Source organism: Asterias amurensis, chromosome 2, assembly GCF_032118995.1.
Source record: "Asterias amurensis chromosome 2, ASM3211899v1".
NCBI lineage: Eukaryota > Metazoa > Echinodermata > Asteroidea > Forcipulatida > Asteriidae > Asterias > Asterias amurensis.
In genome coordinates this window covers 28777305-28796856 of record NC_092649.1, presented here as the reverse complement: position 1 = coordinate 28796856, position 19552 = coordinate 28777305, and the positions used below count along the sequence as shown (strand labels likewise).

General features: G+C 36.5%; 1 protein-coding gene across 3 annotated transcripts in view; it reads right to left on the bottom strand.

Annotated features, from left to right (window-relative positions):
- Positions 1-3999: 3999 nt before the first annotated feature.
- The window catches only part of LOC139954599 (reelin-like), a 56858-nt gene continuing 41305 nt past the window's right edge, over positions 4000-19552 (bottom strand). The window contains exons 1-5 of one of the 3 annotated variants that reach the window (XM_071954487.1): positions 9243-9407; positions 7644-7773; positions 6874-7107; positions 5576-5848; positions 4000-4947 (exon numbers count right to left, since the gene is read on the bottom strand). In XM_071954487.1, the coding sequence (XP_071810588.1) occupies positions 4911-4947; positions 5576-5848; positions 6874-6986 (423 nt within the window). In that variant the 5' untranslated portion in view covers positions 6987-7107; positions 7644-7773; positions 9243-9407 and the 3' untranslated portion in view covers positions 4000-4910. Of the gene's footprint in view, positions 4948-5575; positions 5849-6873; positions 7108-7643; positions 7774-9242; positions 9408-19552 lie in introns of those variants that run through there. The other 2 variants (XM_071954488.1, XM_071954486.1) reach the window with 2 other exon arrangements.

The following is a 19552-nucleotide window of genomic DNA, read 5'->3' as shown; positions in this document are numbered from 1 at the left end:
AATTTTGCCAACAAAGTAAAAACGCAAGACAAAAATTACCCCTCCCCTCACATTTCTACTGCCTAAGTCAGTGCATGTGTTGTTCACATACATGTATTATAACGTGAATGGAGGTAAACAATAAACCTTGTCCATCATGTTCGTTCATGTTTTAATTTAGTCAAGGATAGCCTTCAACTATTTTTGGGAGCAGAAATAAACTGATCAAACGAAGCATCATTCAGTATAATTCATGAAACGTTTTGTGGCCTTACCAGTCTGTCTTTAGCCGTCGATCATCAAGGTTTGGCTCATCGTCTTCGGCCTGACGATCATCGTCCCCGGGCTGGTTAACTACATGCACTCATAACACATCTTCGGCTTCTCTCTCGTCCGGTGAGCTCCCCTTATCGCTAGAGCCCTCACTTTCCTCTGAAGTGCCTCCCTGAAATGCCTTTTCCTCATCTATACTGTGGTTTTCCCAAGACCCGCTGCCATCGGACAGTTTTGCTGTTTTTTTGTGTCAAAAAAATGCAGCCTATAGTGTCCGATGTTATTCCACATTCAATGTACATGTAAAATGCACGCACACGATCGACCTGACACACTGTGTACAGAGCTTCGGTACGTGGTGTGACGTCACACACTGTGTATGAATGGTTCGTGGGTCACCGGCTTTTGCCGAAACTGAGTTTTCTGGGTCGGAGTACGCCGCGCGAATTTGTGTTTTTTTGCATGAAGGTAAAGGTTTTATTGAATACTACTAAAATATCAGTCCTTATTTTACATTTCTTGTACAAAAATAGTAATATTGGCTATATCAATAATCTGTTATAGTCCATCTTTAAAGGAACAAGGCGAAGGGTTGGGAACAAAAGGCAAGCCACTTGGTAACGAGTAATGGGGAGCTGTGGATAGTGTAAAATGTTGTGAGAAACGGCTCCCTCTGAAGTAATGTAGTTTTTGAGAAAGAAGTGATTTTCCACAAAGTTAATTTTTAAACCTTAATAATTAGATTTTGAGGTCTCAAAATTAAAATTAGAGTCTAAAAAGCACACATTTGCGCCTACAAAAACGTTTTTTTTTTCTTTTCTTTTATATAGTCATAATACGACCAATTGAGCTAAAATTTTCATTTTTAAAATATATTTTATGCATATAAGTTGAGACACACCTGAGATTACCATTAGTGTCCAGTGTCTTTTCATTAACTAATTTACATTAACATTAATTTAAAACAACAAAGGACCGTTTGTTTGAGTTGACACATCCTGAAATGAAACCCATAGTTTGTGTATGAAACTATCGTAGGAGGCCCTGTTTTCAAGGTGTCCCTACAATCGTTGCAAATCTTTTACCTCTCTGTGTGCAATGTAAACAGTCCCTAGATAAAAATTGTGTGGTTTTATTTTCCAAGCAAAGAGTCTCCTCTCCTTTGATCAAAACTTAGAAACATGTAAGGCTCCACTGGTCATTTGCACTTGTAATGCAAAAAGTTTGGTATTTTAGTCATTTCTACAAGGTACAAAAATATGTCATAATGTTGAGGCCATATAAAAATATTTGCCCACCGAAAAGTTTCATCAAACACTATTTCATAGCACAATTCATGATGATCAAAATTATGTGACTGAATGTTTTGCTGAGCACTCTTGAAAAAAAAAATACAGAGGCTTAAAGAAGCCATGTGCCTTATATCATTTTATAATATTTTTGGAGATTTTTATTTTGTAACCCTCATATTAAAACTTAAACATCAGCTTGTTAATTCAATTATCACTGTTTATTTATACGCTTTATTGTAAATAAAAAAAAATAAAAAAATTTAAAAAAAATATAAAATTTTAAAAATTAGATTTGGAAGCCAGAAATTATTCACACATTTTATAAATTTTTTTTCTTTTTTATTTTTGCAAGTTACCATGGTAATTTTTAAAATTTGATAAAACATTGTTTTGAATAAAATGAAGGCAACTGCTGGCTATAGTCATACACAGAGTCTCAAAGAACACTTGTAGTCACTGCAGATGTTTCTTCCATGTATGGCTTCACCGGGAAACCATACTTTCTCATTTGCGGTGAAAACAAGGAAAACTCAAAACAAATGGGGCCAGTTGAAGTCATGGAAGATCGGTGTGTGGTGTGAACATTTCAATGTCCATTAAGTTATAATATATGTTTGCATACTTCATATTAACAAATGAAGATAATTAGGGCATCGGTTGATGGCATCATTGTTTTTTTCCCAATTCAAAGAAAAAGGCATAATAATAGCGTGAAAACTGGTAAGCGGAGGATATAAAAAATTATAACAAAACGCATAAAAATCATTGTCAGACGCAGGGTTGTATTGTAGCTAGACCAATTTTAAAGGTGGGCAATAAATCAAAATATGTAAAAGGTATACTGGGTCTATTTCTAATCCATGTGGAGATTGCAAACGGCGATATTTGACAGCCAAGATTTCAGGTTCAAAGTTGAGCGGGATGTATCATTGCCTCTCTGCGCAAGCGCAGTGCGCGTGCGCTGATTCATTCATGTTTTTTTTTACAACGTGTGATTTTGTTGTACATTGGTTAATTTGTTAATTAATACCGCTGTAAAAACCAACATTTCATAACACTTACCGTTGAATAACCAACGTACTTCGTATATGGAAGGCATCTACAACATTTCGCACAATACGCACAATATTCTTGAACCCTCACTCTGCGTGCAAACAACAGCATTTTCCAATTCAAATTTGACACAATTACACACATAAATCCAGCATGAGGCATTCGTCCACCGTGCGTGCAGCAGGATCGAAGTCAGTTGTCAAACTTTCCTCACAAGAGGGCGCTATCATCCCAAACCGGCTCTGAGCACGACGGACGGGCACGCCCACGCCACGCCCACAACACACCCCTTGGTCTTGACGAATCAGCGCGCTAGATAGAGAGTAGTTACATTCCGTGTTGGTTGTTGCAACAAGCTCTGGTCAAATTTGAGACATAACTTGATATTTTGTAAAATGATGCAGTTTTAAATCCTCTCGACCCTGGATAAATGGGTACCTGTGTGAGGGCAGAGATGTTTCTTGTGACTGATTATGCTTATTAGTGGGCTACATATTTGGCAGCACAGGCTGTAACCTGAGGGACCTGAGATGGTTTATAGGGGTAATAAGACACGCTTTGAGACAAAAAGTTTGAAGTGCTGGCTGTATAAAAAAACGATTATTGTTATTAGTATTATTATTAGGTTACCATTGCTAAATAACAAGACAACAATTAGTAACTAATTATATGGTATGGTTAAGTTTTAATGGATTTTTTTTTCTAAATGTTTAAGGCCAAATAAAAAACCACAGTTGATCATCCAGATTTTTCAAAAAAGAGGAGGATAAGGGCCTTGTTGTTTACTATTTACTATTTTTTCTACGATGGCCGCTTAGTATTTCAAATTCAACAGGCCAAAAATTGTTCAGTTTGAAACACCGCAAACTTATTTTATATCTATTTGCACGAGGACACGTGTTATTAGACTAAAAAGATTTGCTGGTATCTGGTAGGCATTCACTAATTTTGTTTTATGAAACAGACAGTTACACATGTCCGAGAGCATAGCGTGTTAAAAAGGATGAAAAAGAAAAGAAAAAAGGATACGGCCCCCAAAAAGGATGCGGGCGGGTCAATCAACTGGTATTTTTTTTAATTTGGCTTAGAGTACAAAATTGTAAAACGTCTTAAGAAAATAGATCAGTTGGTCTTTGACAAGCGTTTTTAACCGTTTATTATAAAATGCATATGGGTAGAAAGATGTTGTAAAAGTAGAATACAATGATCCACACAAACATGCCTCGAAATTGCACGGTTTTCCTTTTACCCTGTCGACTAACACGGTCGGCCATTTATGGGAGTCAAAATTTTGACTCTCATAAATGGCCGTCCGTGATAGTTCGCGACGTAAAAGGAAAACCGTGCAATTTCGAGTGATACTTGTGTGGATCATTATATTCTACTTTTAAAACATCTTTCTAACCATATGCATTTCATAACAAACGGTTTCAAACGCTTTTAATAGACCAACTCGTCCGATCCAAGGCAACGTGTTCCTTGAGGCAAGACACTTATAACCATTGCTTCGTCCTTCGGATGGGATGTTAAGCATTTGGTCCCATGAGTTATGTAATGCATGTAAAGGACCCAGTGCACTTATCGAAAACAGAAGGGGTTCGCCCTGGTGTTCCTGGTCAAATCGACCGCAAATTGCGCCACAGCACCTTGTAAAGCATTACATGATGCTATCAGAATTAGGCATCATAATCCAAACGTAGTCCCATATCTGGCAGGAAATACTGTATGTTACAGCGCCAGGAGCATCACTGGGACGTTGAGACCAATTTACAAACTGACTCTGCAGTAGTACAAGTAATTACGATCCTATAAGCTAAAGTAGTAGTCCCAGCCTATGTTCTATACCATCCACCTAGGTAATAGTTAAAAAGCAGGACAGTTCTTTTTAGAACTGAGAAGGCTCTTGAACATCCGATAAATCTACTTTGCGGTAGGAGATAAAGAAAGACAGTTTCTAAAAACAAACTCTACCTGGCAAGTAGATACACACATGGTGTTACCGCAAACCAAATATATATTGATACCTCGCCATGCAATGCCTCAAATCCTATATAGCTCCCCATTACTCGTTACCAAGTAAGGTTTGATGCTAATAAATATTTTGAGTATTTACCAATAGTGTCCACTGCCTTTAAAGCCTCTTGCAATTCTAACATCATGAGAAATAATGAATTGTTGTTTAATCTTTTCATTAACCAAAAAAGGTGTTTCTTAAAACGGTATAATGTTCAATTTTGGAGACACGGGCAAGTCATGAGGCCTGAGATTGCAAACCAGTTGGTAATGTGTTGATAAATATCAAACTCTCGTTATTCACTGGTGGTAGCGGTTTAACATATGGCTTCGTAACCTGAACACAAAAAGAAAAAGAAAAAAAGACAATATTATTTTATAGACGTCTACTCTCAAATTATTGGGTAAAACAATCAGGGATGAATTTGTAAAACACCAAAAAGGCCACAAATTGAATGTCAACATGCACCAACCAGTAACACTCTGAGTTACATAACGGCATTTTGTGTTTAGAAATCAGCCAGCAGAAACAAAGAAAAGGAAAAAACAAGACAATCTTACATGAACACATGAAAAATGGTCCTTTCGTTTAGTCTAAGGTATCCTACATTCAATCAAAACAAAACCCACATGTAGTGTACTTTTTAAGTAACGAGCTAAAGTTACTGATGCTGTCTGAGGCATTAGAGCACCAACCAGCAACAACCCATGGTGTAAACCGGTTTAGGGTACACACCAATACCAATGATCTTAAACTTTCACAGCTTTTCTTTTACACAGAGCATGCACTAATCATTGAGTTTGGTCATCAAGTCATACACAAGGTTTATTTTAGGGCTTATTGGACGATCATCTTTATGCGATAGACTCTTGTGTCTCCTACACGTTAGTGATTTGTAAAACATATAAACAATCTGCACTCAGTTGACAACAAAAAATGTTTTTAATGCGGGGGGGAAACTTACATAACGAGTTGTATGTTATCGATTACCCATTGGTCGTTCCCTGGCCCATCGTGCTGAGGCTGCCACCAACGGAACCTGACAGCTCTACCCTTGGCCCTCGTAGGCAGGCTGTAGGACAATCTCTGTGCCCGCTGGTAGTCCACTAGGTCATGTGACTCAATCAGGTGCCAGTTGATGGCGTTATTGACTGTGTATTGTAGGAGGATGGCCTTGACAGAATAGCTTGGGTTATCAATGGTGGTGCTGCCGATTTGCAGGACGAACATCAGGTCACTGAAATATCAATTCAAATCAATTTTATTATGTATTCATCATGCCAGCATGCAAATCATTACCGTGTTTCACACATTTAACACATTTTAAATATAAGAAAACACTACACATAGGCCTATATTAAAATTTGAACGAGAAATAAAGATAAACCTAAAAAATAAGAACGAGTCGCAATCATTAGATTACTTTAGTTACACTAAATGGCCAATACAAGAATAATACACAAAAAGGAAGGGATAAAAGATAGACTTTGGAAACAGGGGGATCAGAGTGATAATTTAGAGAAGAAAAGAGGCAATAAATGGGAATCGAAGGAGGGGGGTGGGGGTAAATAAACATTGGTGTGGAATTTTTGTTCAAGTTACCATCGTTCAATTGTTTAATAAATCGTTAATTTATAAGTTCCAAATCAGAGCATTAACTGATTTGAAAGTAAATTTCAATGAAAGTATACAACATTCAAAAAAGTATAATAGAATAAAAACAGTTGGGAGTTTAAAACAAGCTACTGTACAGAAAGTATAGAAACTTCACAGAAAATGTATGAGAAAAAGAGATTAAAAAAGAAGCATATATCAATCAAGTATTGCTAAAATTACAAATAAAGTAAGGTAACAAAATCTTTTTCATTCTCTCAGTTTTACAACTGAACGAAAACAAATCTTTGCAAGTCTTGCATCCAGTATTCTATATATTATAAAGAATGCAAACAACATTAATATATGAAATAAGAAACCTGCAAAGAAAATCAATCATAAGAGTCACAAGAAAATGGTGAAAATCCTCTCATATGTTTTCAGTTTTTAAACATACGTTTTGGACTCATCCAAAACAAACATACGTTTTGGACTCGTCCAAACTGTTTGTGTTACCTTGCTTAAGCTCCTAGAGGACAAGCTTGCTGGCTGGAAGCTCAGGGTGGCAATAGCAGTGCCCTGCAAACTTCACTTCTCTTGCGCAGATTCTGGCACTAAGCTTTGGAACCCGAGATAGAGATAAGGGATAGAGAATCAACATCAACATACCTTGAAACTGTGTGCAGTGGTAGAGCATCTCTTCCACACACCATGCTGATTAGAAGAGAAGACGCTTCCTCCGTGGTACACTCTGGGATTACATCTAGTCTGGTCCCCATCATCAGGCAGACAGCTGGGCTTTAGGAGAGTGCAGTGAGGCACGGCGGGATTCATGTGGTATTCTAAATGAATTGGGTAGTCTGTGATAGAGGAAAGCGACGTATCTTGACATCCAACTACAACCTGATATTGAGAGAAAGAAACTCGTTAAAGCATCAGTATTATGCACTGTGGCACGTTGTGGTCAAGAGCAGGGGCTTCTCAAGCTTGGATGGGCCAAATTTTATGGCTTTGCTTACCGTAAGCAAATATCAGCCTTTACGGAAGCAGGGAATTCTGTGATATGCCAAGCATATTTTACAGGTTAGCAGGAATTTTGGCTTGTGCGCGTGCGTATTCCACATTACTAAGCACTCTATGCTTTACACAGCTAGTGCAGACATTAAGAGGAGAATAGTGATTGTAAGCGCAGAATTTGGCGGTAAGCAGCTCAGAGCCATGAAATTGGGCCCTTGGATCTGCTGGTCAGAAACACCAGGGCCCAATTTCATAGCGCTGCTTAAGAGCAAGCACATTTTTGTGCCTTTACTGTAGCAGAAAAATTTGCTGCTGTATTAGTGTGTTTCACGAGTAAGCAAAAATAGTCAACCTCTAGTTATCCGTGGAGCACACTCGGACTTGCTCATAGAACAAGGCTTTAGAATAACATTGCAACTTACCTGTTCCATAACTCCCCCAGGAGAGGAGCCAGTTCTGATCATGTACTGAGGTAATCTCATTACTGTCTCGCTGCATGGAGGAATCAAAGTCATCTTGTAGTACAGCTTGACCATGACTGCCAATAAAGATCTGCAAAATCACAAATGGGCGATGTAATATATGCTATCTTTAGAAGGAGCAGTTAGTGGCAAAGAATACATTTGGTTTTTGGAACCATTTAACTGTTTTAAAGGGTCTAAAAGTACTTGTTTCCAACTCAAAACAAAATGTCCACAGATTTACATTAAACTTACAGTTTGAAGAGAATGTTAGTAGAAAGCCTCCCTTAAAATATTACTTACCGAGGTGCTGTAGTTTTTGAGAAATGAGTAAAACAATGTCACAAAAATAATTTTTGTCACAGTTTTAACATGTAAAAACATATTAACCAGTTAAGGTATGTTTTCGTAAAATATCATAATTGGAATAAGTTTTTACAAGCTAAAATAATTTTTGTCTCACTGAGACAACAATTATTTACTCATTTCACAAAAACTACAGAATTTCAGTTGGTAACATTTGAAGAGAAGCTTTCCATCATTATCTTCAAACCCTGTAAAATTAATGTAAATCTGTGGACATTTTGAAAAGTAGAGATGTATACAATTAACAAGTGAAAACTTCCAAGCAGGAAGATATTGATCCTTAATAGGAATACACTATCTGATCGAGAAGCGTTACTGCTAAGATTCAAATATTAGGGCATAAAAACTAAAATACATTTTGAAATAACCATATTACTTCGAAGTGGAATGTTTCTCAAATGCTTCGTATTATCAAAAGCTGTGGGAAGCTTCTAATAAAAAGTTTTTATTGCCATTTTTTTTTTAAGAGTGATTACCAAACACAAACCTTCCCTTTAAAACATTATTGTTTTCATTCATGTTTGTTGTCGAAAACTAAAAGAAAATATATAGACAATCACTTTAACAAATTTAAAGGAAAAGTTTCCGTATGGCGCCACCACTTTTTCATTCGATATAAAATAATATCGGAACTTATTTACCTGATTGATATATCCCTCTTTGTAAAAATGAGTGAAAAAGTGGTGGCGCCATACGGAAAGTTATCCAATTTAAATGTAAAAGTTGCCTGAGATCCATTTAAAGTATTATCATAACTGAAGGCACTGGACACTATTGGTAATTGTCAAAGACCAGTTTTCTCACTTAGTGTATCTCAACATGCATAAAATAACAACATTGTGAAAATTTAAGCTCTTGGTCGTCCGAATTGCGAGATAATAATGAAAGAAAAAACACACACACTCCAAATACGGGCCATCAGAAACATTCATTAGCCAAACTTGTGGTTTTATGCCATAATTTAGGCTTCAAAACATGTAATACACTTCAATACACAATAATCGCATATCTTGGAAATTACACTTAATAACTTCACAAGGGAGATAATTTACCACCAAAAATCCACCAAACTTCCAAGTAATAAATTGCAAAATGACTTTTTAAATTTGTAACAGTTTTCTAAGATTTTTAATTTTAACTACATGTGCTTTATAATGAAAGGCTTCTTGAACAAATTGATTTTAAAAAAATTACTCATGATTGTAGATGTATCCTCCAACCTGTCTTCCTTTCCAAGCTGGCAAAAAGCCTACAACAGCTGATAAAATGATTAAGCTTTCAAAGCTAGCACAGCAAAATTTCTGGTTGGTTTTCCAATATATTTCTTTGAAAAACTGTGGTCTCCAACAAAGTATACAACTGCACAACAAAAAACAGGGTGTGTGCATCCAGCCCAAGCTCTCAGTGTTCACATCCCACCAAATCCAATTGCTCTACCCCTATTGCTACCATTAGCATACCCCCAATAGGACTGCATGTGTTCACATCCCACCAAACTCAATTGCTCTACCCCCAATTGCCTTCTCATTAGCATACACTGTATTCCCCTACCACACATCACACCAGCACAAATCTCTTTCTTATTCAAACTCACTTTGAATATGCAAAGAAGTTACTGGACCCTAAACCTGAGACCATACAAGTCTGGGCGCGGTACTAGACAATAGACATGGGTTATGTACAATCATGAAGCACTGTGTTTCACATCCCACCAAACTCAATTACTCTACCCCCCATAGCATGCACCCAGATTTGTATGGTCTCAGGTTTAGGGTCCAGTAACTTCATTGCATATTCAAAGCGTGAGTTTGAATAAGAAAGAGATTTGTGCTGGTGTGATGTGTGGTAGGGGAATACAGTGTATGCTAATGAGATGGCAATTGGGGGTAGAGCAATTGAGTTTGATGGGATGTGAACACAGTCCTTCTGAGAGCTAGTGCTGGATGCACACACCCTGTTTTCTGCTGTGCGGTTGTATGGTTAGGGTTAGCCACAGTTTTTAAAAATATATATTTGAAAACCTACCTGAATTTTTGCTGTGCTAGCTTTGTAAGCTTAATCATTTTATCAGATGTTGTAGGCTTTTAGCCTCTTTCTGCCACTTTGGAAAGGAAAACAGGTTGGGGGATACATCTACAATCGTGAGTAATTTCTTTAAAATCAATTTGTTTATTCAAGAAGTCTTTCATTATAAAAACCCATGTAGTTTAAATTACAAATCTTGGAAAACTTGTACAAATTTAGAAAGTCATTTTGCAATTTAGTACTTGGAAGTGTTGGTGGATTTTTGGTGGAAAATTATCTCCCTTGTAAAGTAAGTGTAATTTCAAAGATATGCGATTACTGTGTATTAAAGTGTATTATTTGTTTTGTAGCCTAAATTATTGCATAAGTTTGGCTAATGAATTTTCCAGATGACCTGTATTTGGAGTGTGAGCTTGCCATGCTAAAGGTCGTCCGGGAACCGCTGGTTCAGCAGTGACATTGATATGCTAGAAGTACAAAGGAAGAAGCTTTAACAAAGAGTAGTCCGAGGAGTATCCACGCTGGAACTTATTTTCAAGAGCTAAGTGTAGTGTAAAACCTCTCAAATTGGTGACTATTATGAGGTGAATCCTTGAGAGTGTTAAGTAAGCTTAAGTTGGTGGTGGAGTACATCATACATGGTAGTATTGATGGGAGTGATTTTTGTTTGGTTTTGAAGTGAAACTGCGGACATAGAAATACAAATAATAATTAATTGTTGCTTTTCGTCGGGAAGTGGTTAGGTTTTTCCTCACAATTCCTGAATCACTATTTCTGCATATACAAAGAAGGAAATTTCATTTTTGTTTCGACCACTTGAAAGTGTAAATTTGATTCACAGTTATTATTATTATTTTTTAATTATTTTTTTATATACTTTTGTATGCAAGTTCCCCCAAAACAAGGCTAAAAGCCACTCTAGGTAAAGGGCTACAAGGAAGAAAACACAGAAATGCAGGAACTCAGTGGATCTCAAAGGAGATATTCTTCTTAAAAGATGGCAGATCATAGGATCACATGCACCAGGCAAGGAGTTCCAAAGAGATGCAGTACAAGGGAAAAAGTTACTGGAGTACTGACCACAAGCTTGAGACTAAATTGATATTGGAAGTTTTGTATGCAAGTAGCCGAATGTTTTATTTAATAAATTAATAGTGTAATTTGAGAAATTCTCTTCAAGTCTTATTCAGTCATGTCAGTGTATTGTGGACACACATATCTGTAGTCTAAAATAGCAAAATCACATTTAGTGTGTTTCCCTAGTAATAAACAAGATCATGTTTGCCACAAGTAAAAAAAACCAATAAATTACAGTTACAGCTAAATAATAAGGCAATGCAAACTAAAGTGTTACAATTTTCTAAACTTTGAGCATTTGTTATGTGTATACCACTGAAGCTAGGATTAATGCCTTCTGATCACTGATTGATAAAACGTCAAATACCTAAAATGTACACTATATCACGTTTCACTTTTCTCAAGGATCACCCAAAACCTTGATATTGAATTATTATTATTATTTATTCGGCCATTTCACAAAGAAAAATAACAATACATGTAACTGCAAATAAGATTATAGTTATAGAATTTTTTTATTTTAAACATGTTGAACAGAACTACATGAAGGTATACATGCTAAATAGTGGCAACTAAAGCACTGGTCCCGAATGAAGATGACTGACATAAGGTTTGGGTACAACAAGAAACATGTGAAGAATAGATGAGAGAGTAGGGTTGATTAGGAAAGGACGGGAAACAGGGTGGGAGAGGGAAGAGCAGGGAACTAGGGACAGAGACGACCCATTTCAATGCAGACATTGAGTCTGATGTTATTTTCAACATGGTCTGATGAATATCGTTATCAAGGGTTTTTTTAAAAGAGTGTGTTTCATAAAGGGGTCCTTTACTGGAATAGCCTTAATGCAGATCTTAAACAGTCAGTCAGTGTTTTTTCTTTTCTTAAAAAGGTTAAGAAGATTTTGATTGATTTATACCCAACTTATTAATTGTATATCTCTTTTATTTTAATACACAACATTTTTTAGTACATTTTTTATCTATTGCCCAGTCTCACTCATGCATAATGTCCATGTCCCTTTTGTTTGTTAGTGTTCGGCATTGTGTAAATTGTCCTTGTCTTTAGGGAAGAGGGAAAAAAAGCTTTTGCTTCTTCTTTTTCCTACAATGTTAACGTCCAGCTATTTTCTTTTTATTGTTCATTAACTGGATTAAGTTTTCCTTAGTACAAGTTATTATATGTTTTCTGAACAATGTTATTACAATGTATTGATTGATATTGACATGAAATAAATGTATATGAAATGAAATGAAATAGCAAAGTCCTCTGTCATGTCATACCCCCATGCGGAGAGCAAATGAATTAAACATAGTTTGAGTTGTGGTTAAATCAGGGTTTGTTAAAGGCAGTGGACACTATTGGTATATACTCAAAATAATTATTAGCATAAATCCTTTCTTGGTGACGAGTAATGGGGAGAGGTTGATGGTATAAAACATTGAGAGAAACAGCTCCCTCTGAAGTGCCATAGTTTTCGAGAAAGAAGTTATTTTCCATGAATTTGATTTCGAGACCTCAGATTTAGAACTTGAGGTCTCAAAATCAACCATCTAAACACACACAACTGCGTGTGACAAGGGTGTTTTTTTTCTTTCATTATTATCTTGCAAGTTCGATGACCGATTGAGCTCAAATTTTCACAGGTTTGTTATTTTATGCATATATGTTGAGATACAACAACTGTGAAGGCAAGTCTATTACCAAATCGTGTCCACTGCCTTTAAAGGAAAGTTTCAGTTCAATCTTAAATGTTGATAATTCAGTCAAAAAAGCATTGGAAGTTTTGACTGACAAATGTTCCGCTTTGAAATGTGTGTGTCAAAAATGAAATTACTTTTCATACATTTCAATAACCATCCTTTTAAGGACATTCAAAGGGTCATACTGCCTTTGTTAACATATGACATTTAAAGCATCATTAACTTGTTACTTTGCAGAATAAAAATAAGACATAATTTTCTCTATGGTTTGGGTTATAGTTAGTTTGAATTTTAATTAAATCAAGGGTAGGCCTCAATAGGTTAACGTTTCACAAGAAAGCTAGTCATGGGTTAGTGTTGCCTACCAGTGTTGTTTCTCTCGACCAAGGGGTAAATGGGTACCTGTGAGGGCAGAGATGGTTCTTGCATTTGATTAAGCTCAGTAGCGCTTATCTGTAACACAGGCTGTTTACTCCCCCAAGGAGCTGAGTTGGTTTTAGGAATGAATATTCATGAGGCCAATCATGATGGGTGACCAGGGGTAATAATGTTGGAAGCGCTATGAGACACTAGGGTGTTAAAAGCGCTATATAAAAACTGGTAATGAATATAACATTACACATGAAGCATCTTAACCCATCTTGTTTTTCAATGAGTTCATTTGGCAGCCCAAACTCTGTTTAAAACCATGGTGGACAGTTTATCTAATAGTGTAAGGGTAAACCACTCATTTTCCAATAGACAAAGTCCTTGGAAGATGAAAACTAAATTACAACTTTAGTCTATAGCTTTAACTGGTGTAAAATGCCACTACATGTATGTTTGATACCCTTCAGGTACAATAGTTGTTGTTGATTGTGGAGTACCACATCAAAGATCTTGTCTGGGACCATTGCTTTTAGGATAAATACTCATCCAAATTGTTTGATATTGTAGAGCAGCATCTCACTAACACTCATTGCCTTGTAGTTCATAATGTAGTTCTGTAAACTAAGTTTTGTTTATGGCTCGGGCACCAAGTACATCATTGATACATGTATGATACACACCGTTTTTAAAAGACCATTCCAACTATTCTTTATGTTCTAATAATTTTCCTACTTCCCTCATAACAAATGTCCCCACTACTCCAATATACTATTTAGATTTATTCACCAGAAACCATGCCAATCAAGATACTGCTGACGAGTGCCCTGGTTGACATTCATAAAGAACATTTTGTATAAATGTGATAACAATTGCTCTGAAAAACAGTTTTACTGCAGGGAGGATATGTCGATTGGACGTTGCGATCTCTCAAAAGTTTGTTGCCAAGATTTAAAGACACTGGACACCTTTGGTAATTGTCAAAGACCAGTCTTTTCACATGGTGTATCTTAACATATATACACAAAATAACAAACCTGTGAAAATTTTAACTTAATTGGTCATCAAAGTTGCGAGATAATAATGGAAGAAAAAACAGCCTTGTCACACAAAGTTGTGTGCTTTCAGGTGCTTGATTTTGGGACCTCAAAATCTTTTTTCTGAGGTCTCCAAACCAAATTCAAATATTTAAAGGCAATGGACACGATTGGTAATTACTCAAAATAATTGTTAGCATAAAAACTTACTTGGTAACGAGCAATGGAGAGCTGTTGATAGTATAAAACATTGTGATCACTGGTTCCCTCTAAAGTAACACAGTTTTTGAGAAAGGGTGACAAGGGTGTTTTTTCTTTCATTATTATCTCACAACTTCGATGACCAATAGAGTTAAAGTTTTCACAGGTTTGTTATTGTGTGCATGTTGAGATGCATCAAGTGAGAATACTGGTCTTTGACAATTACCAATTGTGTCCAGTGTCTTTAGGTGGAAAATTACTTCTTTCTCAAAAACTATGTTAATTCAGAGGGAGCTGTTTCTCACAATGTTTTATACTATCAGCTGCTCTCCATTGCTCGTCAACAAGTAAGTTTTTATGAGTGATTACCAATAGTGTCCAATGCCTTTAATCATAATTGACACAACTTATACACAATGGCTCTACGTCCCATCCGAAGGACAAAGCAATGGTTAAGTGTCTTGCTTAGACACAAGTGTCACGGCTGGGGATTCAAACTCACACTATGGGTACGTAATGTATTTCTCTGTACATAGTTTGACAGATGGTGTTGTTTTTAAAACGAAAAACATACAAAACTTTGACATTGCCATGGACAAAGCACAAACTACATGTAATAATTGTTTGTATATTTTGGCTGAGGGACATGAGATAATGTTGGGATCCCGACAATTCATGTTTAGCTTTTCTGAACTGTTAGTTAGAATAGCTAGTGTTCTATTATATTGCTAATAAATTGTGTTACTAAAGTGATTTTTCAAAACTGGAATATATTTTTTTTAAACGAAGGATAACATCAGTTAGCTAATGTTTTGTTGCACTCCATGCTATCTTTCAGTTTGGAAAGACAGTAATTTTCAATTTGAACTATTGTAATGAATATACACTCAACTGTAGATTATGTTATGGATCTACACTTATGTGTAGATTCGTGAAAATAATACACACTTTCAACAATAGAGTGGCGTCACAGAAATAAAAATAACGGCAATGAAGTCATACTTATCAGCTTGTGACAGTATAAAACACTTTGAGAATCATTTCACTTGGAAGTTATGTAAAAGACAGCAGGTTTTAGGCCCAAAAATTTGAATCTGAGAAAAACGTTGTCAGATTTGTTTCTCAGATTGTATATTCCACTTTTGGTGTTCAACAGTTTCCACATACCAGGGCCCAATTTCATAGAGCTGCAAAGCACAAAAACTTGCTTAGCATGAAATTTCTTCCTTGATAAAAACAGGATTACCAATCAAGTTTTCATTCGTTGCATATTGCTTGTTACTGGTATTCAGCTGTTGTTTGCTTACCTTGAGAATCATGTAAAAATGTGGTTGGTAATCCTATTTTCATCAAGGGAAAAATTTCATGCTGAGCAAATTTTTGTGCTTAGCAGCTCTATGAAATGCCCCAGGATATACACATTTTGATTATGCCTCGCCTACATTTAAAACTTTTACTAGTTATTAGTGTTAACTTGGTAAAACAAACTGCAAAACTTCTCGCCAGAACCGCTGCTTAATGTACTGCATGCATTGTGTACCCTAAGTTAAGAGAGTATTTACGCTGTGGTATTAATCAGTTGTTGATTTTCGCCCCCCCCCCCCCCCCCACTCCAAAGAAAAAAAAACAAAAAAACACAATACAAATTCTGTTTCAGATTCGTGTAATCTTTCTTGAACCAAGAATATGGCTGATACCAAGGATTCAAAAGAAAAAGGGCATGTATTTTGTCACAATGTAGTTTAAATTGTGCCTTTATTTTGTTACCCACCTGTAGATAAAATGAATCAGTCCTTTTTTTTAACTTACCTATTTACAAACTTAATGGAACAGTCTTATTAGCATAACTCAAACTAGTTTAGATCACCAGGTACTCAGGCTGTGGTTTGTTGCATGCACTGTTAACCCCATGGTATGTTCCTTTTGTTGGAACCAGCCTTTGTTGCACACATAGTACTTGTTGTTGTACCATTAGTTACTTTGTTCATATGGTGGAATGTTTCTTTCAACCTTTAAGTAGGGTTTCACTAGGCTTAAAAGCCTGAAAGGGTAGCCCAAACAATCGGCTACAAAACCTTGATTGTAAGTGTCCCTTTATTTTCAGTTTAGTGGGAGATAGAACAGTAGAAGAATAACAGGAGTGATTAGCTAGGGTGTGGCTGAATACAAAGAAAGTGAGTGAGAAAGAACCTTTGTGCAAATGCTGTGTGAAGTCAGTTGACATCAAAACCCCAGAGCGAGAGGGTGTGTGAGGTTCTGCTCTAGCCACCAACCAGTGCATGTTCCTGAGCAAATTTGTGCATCAGTTGGCATACAACTTACATGCCAAAGCTGAAGCTCAGTGGACTCAGCCACTGAGGCAAATCATTCAAAGTTTAATGCAGTATTGCTGCAAGCCAGCCAACAAATTATTATTATATGAGAGCAAGCAGACTCAACCAGCACAACCCAAGAGTACAATGCATTTGAAAACCGTAAGTTGGAATTCCTGTTCACTCAAAACTGAACATTATCAAATGAAGAAGTAGAAGTCTGCTGACTTAATTAATTGTGATTTTATTTCATGTTAGACCACTCTTTCTTTAAAGTTTTAAAAAGAAACTGAAGGAGAGCGTTGTTTTTCAATCCTTGCAATTCTTGAAAATGTGTGGAAGTTACAGCTTTTAAAGTTTGCCGTAAGTTATTTAATTCTCTCCACCAAGTTGGGACTAAATGATAGTTTGTTGGTGTTGTTGCAGATCTATGATAAAAAATTATGTATTCCCATGTTTCGATAGTTTTGGTTCACTGTTTTTATTAATAGATGGCCTTGAGTAAGGATTGAAGTTTAAATGGAAGAATTGATGAGAGACGTTGAAGGACTGTAGACGGACTACTAAAGCCAGGGTACAGAGTCCAGAGAGAAGCTCATAGAAAACGGGGAAACGTCTGAAGGGCCAGAGTGCTAAGAGACTAGAGGGACAGCGTGTCCTCAACCTAGCTGACAGTGACGGCCAAGAACCAGAATCAGTATGCTTAAATTTCTTTCATCAATTGATTCATTAATTTTAACTAAGGTGGAAGATACACCGAAACTGATAATACCGTAGTAATTTATTAGCTGGAAAGACAGCCACTGCATTGAAGTAAAATTGTGAGCAGATAAAAGTGTTCGGTAACGCATGTCCACATGGACCGAATTGTAAAATAGTTTGTGTGTTAAAATTGAATGTGAAAGTTACACTTCAGTTATAAAAGAAAGGGAGTACTCGGAAAACCTTGACTTCACAAGGAAGCTACTTGAATTCAAACAACGAATAATGTATAACTTAGCTTTTACTTAATTTTATTTTGATTCAAATGCTTGTGACTAATTTTGAATGTTAAACAAAACAGTTTAGAGTGAAGAAGACAACCAAAGGATTCAATAACAATTACTGATTATTATTATTATTCATATTTTAAACCACTGGTGTCTTTACAGAGCCAACACTCGCACAGAAGAGATCTACACATGGTTGTACCCTCAAGTTAACTAGCTATTTATAGTTTCTTCCCAAGGATTAGATTTACATTTTTGTGTAGTTTCCTTGAGTTAGTTTAATTATGAAAACATAAGTACATGTAGTTATTGGGTTGTACAGTAGGAGTCTCAACTAAGATTTGTATTAACTTTGATGGCTGAATATGTTTAGCCACTAAGCTGATTGGAAGTCCTCAACTAATAATTATATTGTGATTGTACATAAAAACTCATTGAGTCTAAAATCCATATCTCGTGAACCACATGTCACAAAGTCTCCACAATAACTTGGAGCTAATCATACCCATATTCTTCATTATTAAAAACAAGAGCACCAGTGATCTTCTAGTTATTACATCTTGCGCCCCCCCCCCCCCCAACTAGACAAACTATTAAGATAAGAACTTCATTATTATCCCACACGTGAGAAGTTCAAATAGATACCATCTTCCTCTGTTTGCACGAGAGGGCAGGGTCTCATTAGGGACAAATACTGCCAAGCATCCAATGGTTATTAATATTGGACAATCAATAATTCTCCATATTGGCAGAATAATATATGACTTGTGATGCGCATTCTACCAAAAAAATGACAAGGATATGTGTACGTAGCATATAATGATCACTTAGTTTAACTTGCGTGTAATTTCATTTATTTGCTCATTTTAAACTCGCATTACTTGGCAGGTGAAATCACAAGTCTCAAACAACAAGCTTAAGGTTTTGCTACCAGTACTTTGTACAATCGGGTTAACTCACTATTCACATCATTTCGGACCTGTAGTCTGATGCACAATGTTGCTTTCATCCATAGAGTTATATATAAGAACTAGAGGGCGCACGAGTGATGCTTCGTGCACAAACGCCACGGGACCGCAAGATGACAAGCGCGTCATTCTGCACGCGCGTTGAATATGAAATACACGTTTAAGGTTTTTTTTATTGAATGCTCACGCGATGCTGTTTGTTTAACTTACAAAATGGCCGCACAAACACACGCTGTGAGATAGCTGTTTTGTCAACTTAGAAAATGGCCGCCTGCTCGCATACCGGGGCGCGTATATAGGCAAGTGCGCCCTCTAGTTCTTATATATAACTCTATGCTTTCATCATAGGTCTTTGGGGAGGAATTTTATTACTTAAAAGTACTGTAACTTCATTCATAGTGGCATTGGCAATATTGAGTGCGAGTAGTATAAACAGATTGCTTGACTCTAGTATTTTCTTAAACAGATCCATCATGGCGCCAATCACAGATTACACAACACATGCGCCAGCTACAACTATTAAAGGAGATTCAGGAATAACAACTGAGAACTTGGCCATTGTCTTAGGTTGTATCAGCGCAATTGTCTGCCCCATATGTAAGTAATTTTAGTTTTTCTAAACACAGACTAGGCCTTTTCTGCCAAAGTTCAGGCACACAGTAGAATGGATACGGTGCCCAAATTGCATAATACTTGAGAAACAGTGGTAGTCATTTTACATGTAGGACTTATTTACAGTACACCAATCTATACAATGCCTGCGTACCGAACATGGCGAAGTCCACCAAAACAAGTGGACCCACTAAAGACAAAGGGTTATTAGTCATT